This window comes from Chaetura pelagica, unplaced genomic scaffold (genome assembly GCF_000747805.2).
Source record: "Chaetura pelagica isolate M959 unplaced genomic scaffold, ChaPel_1.0 scaffold288, whole genome shotgun sequence".
NCBI lineage: Eukaryota > Metazoa > Chordata > Aves > Apodiformes > Apodidae > Chaetura > Chaetura pelagica.
This window is the reverse complement of record NW_009954190.1, coordinates 957,504-962,754: the sequence shown is the minus strand read 5'-3', so window position 1 is coordinate 962,754 and position 5,251 is coordinate 957,504. Positions and strand designations below refer to the sequence as shown.

The 5,251-nt window shown below is 47.4% G+C and overlaps 1 protein-coding gene across 2 annotated transcripts in view; it reads right to left on the bottom strand.

Annotated features, from left to right (window-relative positions):
• The window catches only part of CSRP2 (cysteine and glycine-rich protein 2), a 5,160-nt gene extending 2,070 nt beyond the window's left edge, over window positions 1–3,090 (bottom strand). For both annotated transcript variants that reach the window (XM_010003061.1, XM_010003062.1), the window contains exons 1-2: window positions 2,960–3,090; window positions 852–1,020 (exon numbers count right to left, since the gene is read on the bottom strand). In XM_010003061.1, the coding sequence (XP_010001363.1) occupies window positions 852–1,020; window positions 2,960–3,071 (281 nt within the window). In that variant the 5' untranslated portion in view covers window positions 3,072–3,090. The remainder of the gene's footprint in view (window positions 1–851; window positions 1,021–2,959) is intronic.
• Between the last annotated feature and the right edge of the window lie 2,161 nt (window positions 3,091–5,251).

Here is a 5,251-nt window from a genome sequence, read left to right as displayed (position 1 = left end):
TCCCAACAAAGTTTTTTAAATTAATTTGGGGGGGGGGGGGAAACAAACAATTAAAAAAAAAAAAAAAAGAAGAGAAAGGCCATGCTTCAAAGGATAACAAGAAGCTACTGTAAAAGCTTGTTTTCTGAGAAGACTTTACCTTTTCACTTCTCTCTACAAGTGCTGAATTCTGTATCAGGACACGGATTTATCAGATAGTAAGCTACCAGTAATTCTGTTCAACTCCTGCTTACTGACCATAATCTGGAACCTGATAGGATCACTGAACCTGGCTGGAGCACATACATCATATAAACATCAGGCATTTCATTTGGGAACTTGCACAAAGCAAGTTTTGAGGCATACTTTAGCTTCTTCCCATATGCTTTGCTTTACACCAAGAACTTTGAATCAGAGTAGGAATGTTTACTATTTAATAGGCCTTTTGGCTTTGGCTAACTAAGCACAAATGGTTCTTCATGCCAGTTAAAAATTTATTCTTGTAGTCCCAGATTCTCAGGTCTCTGAATCCATCCCTGCTGGAACCTGTTGAAGATTTTCATTTGCACCTTATTTAGGACAGCAACTCAAGACCCATAGTCTCCTCTGTGGGCTTGTGCAGAGCCATCAGCAGCTCCGTAATCCAGCCCCTGTGACTTACGCATATGGTTAGTGCATCTTTACCTGCACCAACTCCTGTTCTTATGGTGCCTATTCACACAGTTACCAGTGGAAGCTTTGTGCACTGCAGGTTAAATTTTCCAGTATGTATATTCCAGACAATAGGAACTGAACAAAATCCAGCCCGAGGGACTCCTCTTAAAAGAGTATTGGAGGACAAGGGTCACACACCCCCAGCTCAGCAGACTCACCTCTCGGGCTTGATGCCTAGTCTCTCTCCCCTGTCCATGTTCAGCGTGCCTGCCCCTTGGCCATATCCATAACCTTTTGGGCCATACTTTTTTCCATAGCAAGATTTGCAGTAAACTTCAGCATCATGAATGGCTACAGTTGTGCTGTCCAAGTTTTTCCGGCAGACCACTGGAGGGGAATAAACAAGTTCAGTTGCCTTAAGGGACCGTTTCCATCAGCACATTCAATAAGCCAAAAATCGAGTGAGAAGTGACATTATGGGTTTCCTTGTCCACAGTTCTTTCTCTTAGGCTGTGTGACTGCCAGAGATTAGGGGGGGCAGGTTGTTGTTTGAATTAGCCTATAAAGGGCTCTATTCCTTCCCACTTCTCCATGATTGTGACATTTAAAGCCTGGAAACTTGCTGTGGTTTGATGAATGAGGCAGCTCATAAACCCCAATTGTGGAGTCAGCAGTTTCCCTTGACAGATGCCATACAGCATGAAGCAAAAGTCTATCAGTGGACAAGTGCCCATGTTTTGCCCTTTTGACCAGGGTGGGGCTATTTTAAAACAACCTTCAAGGTTTTTCCTCTACTTCAGTACTGGTTTGGTGCAGAGCTGGGACTGTTTCACAGCTGGCACTGGAGAGGCAGTGTTTTTCTGGCATTCCCAGCATTGTCCCTCAGCACAATACAAGCACTCTGCTCAAGGTTACAGTAGAAGGCAGAACTATTTCCTTCTTAAATCTTCTTTTGTATCCCAACTGGCACAATCTTTCCATCTGCAACAGCATTATGCACGTGCTAAAGAATTTGGGGAGAAAAAAAAGCCTTATGAATTTTTTGTTTAAAAAGAATGTTAAGGTCTTCAAAATACTGGGTGACCTTTGCTTATGGCATTCATTAGCTCAAATATTATTTTTATAAGACACAAATATCCAATAAGTAAGTGAACTAATGCATGTTTGTCAAGTCTACAGACTTTAACCCCAACAGAACTATGCACTATGGAAAGGCAAATACTCAGACACACTAGAGCCATTGTTTGACTCTAAGTTCCAGGTTTCCTTTAATAGAAACTCCCATAAAAGGCTGAAAATGAGGCAGCCGAGACATCTAATCTTTTTTTGTGAGTGCTGCAGAGCTAAGGGAAGGGACTGTAGGTGTGCTGAGGCTCACATGCCAGCACGGTGGGCTGACATGATGTGCTGCAGGTTAACAGCAAACTAGTTTGAGATTGCCAGTTGTAGCTCTGGCTTGAGGGATAAAGCCCAGCTCTGCCCGTAGGTATTAAACCCCAGCAAGCAGGACAAACCAATACCTCAGGTCTGTAGTAAGGTAAAATTCTCTGATTCAGACAGACAGGCTGTTTGTTTGCAAAGCAGGAGCCTCTGATTCAGAGTGACCCTTTGTTCCCTTCATCTAAGCAGAGGTCTTTTCAGCAGAGAAAGCAATTTTCAATGCCTCGCTGGGCTTGTTGGTTGGACTGGAAAATAATGCTTTGGACTCCTTTCATCTGAAATAAACCACAGGCCCTCGTGCCAAGAAAGTCTAGGCTTTTGGCCATGCTAAAGCGTTGAAAACTCAGCTGTGCTCAGGCATGCTGGTGTCCTGGTCTGTGTGGGATTTCAGAGCAGGGGTTTGGTAACTGCTCGTTCTGCTGCTGCCAGCCCCAGGACCACCAGGAGAAGCCCACCTGAGCTGAGGTTAGTGCAAATGGGGCTCTGTCATTGGGCATTATCCTCTGCATGAGCAACACTGAACCCAGGTTTCCATCCTACAGATCCCTTAGACTCCTGAGGAGAAGGCTGGGAGCAGGGAAAATAGAAGAGAAAAACACGACATGCTCTGTTTTGGGGACTGTGGGGTGGTGCATCCCACCCATCCCACTCTGGACAGGAAGGACAACATCTCTCATTGACACTGCCAAGCCCAAGAGACATGTGGGGAAGCAGGACTCGAGCCCAAGATGCGATGGACAAGGCAATTGTTGGTGGCTGCCACCCCCTGCACGTCACAGGTGCCAGCTGACCCTGGGACATCTCCTGTGGGCCAGCACCTTGCTGTTGGGACCCCCCAAGCTACGCCAGGAGAGATTTTGCAGGGGAGCAGGAGGGGAATACTTACTGCAGAGGAAGCAGCACCGGTGGAAGCTCCTCCCGTCACACTGCACCTCCTCAGCGTGGTAGACGGTGCGGCCGCAGGCGCCGCATTTGTTGCCACCTCCCCAGTTAGGCATGGTGGTTCTGCACCCCCAGCCGGGCCGGAGGGGAGAAGGGGAGAGGTTTGTTAGCCACGGTGTCCTCCATCACCCCAGCTTGAGGACACTTGGGCTTACAGAGTCCTTTAAACCAAGTCTGCAAAGGTTGTGCGTAAGAGCACAAGCCTGCGGCTTTGCCAGCTGTTTAAAAAACATGACTTTCCACCGCACGAGAAGTTTTTATGATCAGATCAACTTCTCTGCCATCCAGAACCCAGAGCAGAGTGGAAGGCTTGGTCGGGCTCTCTACGGCTGCTTGTAAAATCAGATGGACTGGCAAGGGGAACAGAGACAGTCTTCAGGAGACATGTCCTCCCGTCCCTGCCTGGGGATTTGAAAGTTACATAAACTGGATGTTAACAAATTACAGTTTCATACACAAGGGCTTTACTGTACCTGAGTGAATGCCCCCCCCAATGGATTTAATTTCTGTGTCAATGCTTTGTTAATGCTGGGCCTCTTGTCTGGTGGAAGCAAACCAATCGTGCCAACAATGGCATTTTGTTTTACTGCGGGGCCTATCATTTGGGATGCTGTACAAGCCAAAGTTCATTGCACCAGAGAACGACTTATTAGGGCTGCAGAGACACTGAACCTGCACTTCAGAAAGTTCAGTGGGGAGTATTTCCCAGAGACTGTGTCACTATTGCACAAACCATGCCTTTACCAGAGATGTGTATGAACCAAACCAAGATGCTCAAGGGGCCACAGCTGCTTTAAAATAAAGTAAAACTCCTTCTCCTGCATTACTTGCAATGGACACTCAGAAGACTAGCAGGGAGGGACAGGCACCAGCACCCATCCTGTCAAAATACAGCCTTGGGAACAGCCTCTCACAGTAAGCCAGAAGCAGCAACTGTTCCATGTCAAGCTGAGCTGCCCCCTCCTCAGCTCCCTGGCCCTCTTGCCATCACCACCACCAGCTCCCACCCAGCTCAGCTGCTGGAAGCCCAGAGGGCACCTCCTGACACCCTGCCCCACCAGCATTACCGTTCCCTCCAACATGCTCCCCACAGCAGCACTGTGGTACAGGTCAGCTACTGGGGAGGGAAAGAAAGAATTTATTGGGAACTTCTGACTTCTTTTGGCACAACCCACCTCCAGTTACCCTTAGAAGCTCCCCTATGTTGGTGAGAGAGGGAGAAGAGTCATGTGACAGCACCCCCACACAACATCCATGGCCTGCTGCCTTCAATCTGCTTTGCTGCTCATCCTCATTGAGCCTGAAGCAGAGGGCTACCAATCTCCAGTTGTCCCCCAGGCCAGCAGAGACGAAATAGAAGAGCCATCATGACACAGGGAGCCAGGGAGAAGCACTTTGCCTCAACATGACCTTCTTCTAAGGGGATCTCGCCAACCTGTGTGAGAGACCTCAGTGCAGAGGGATCTCATTGCTGCCTCACGCTCCCCAGGCACAGCAGAGCAGACTCACAAATCCCATCTCAGAGCAACAGTTTTGGCTGAGCCTGAATTAAGTGACCCATCTTGCCAGTGCTGCTAAAACAAGGCTCCTGCCCATGCAGCCTGACCAGGAGTTGGTCAGTTTTAGGGACGCAGGGAAGGTTGCAGGGCTCCCAAGTAAGCGACGCTGCCAAGTAGCTGCTACAAGACCTTTGTCTGAGACAAGCAGACAAGCCATTCATGGCATGTGGGAAAATAAGATTAGTTTATTAACCCAAATTGGGGCATCTTAGGTACATTCCTAAGCAAAGGCTTAGGAAATTTCCTCGGAGTGGCTGAGCAGTGCCATTTGCACACTGACACTAATTACTGAGATATCCCTTTGTTTAATACTTCCACGGGATTAGCACCATTACTGCTCCATGGTTTAGCACTAATACCCTGACTGAGCTCATAAAATTAGTTTTATGACATTCCCCACTTTGCCTTTGTCATTCTTGGCACAACCGTGGAGTCTAAAAATTAAGATTCCATTTCTTTTATTCAAGTGCTTGGCTGTGCTACTGCACAGCAGCTGACATCAATCATGGGAAAGAGCGTCCTTAGTTAAAGGGAATATAGGCTGCACAGAGCTTTGGAAAAGGAATGCATGCACTGGGAAAAAAAAAAAAAAAAAAAGGAGGATAAGAGATTCCTTTCCACTTTGTATGCTTTCCAAAACATAAATGGTATTTGGTACAAGAACTACTTCTTCTGTC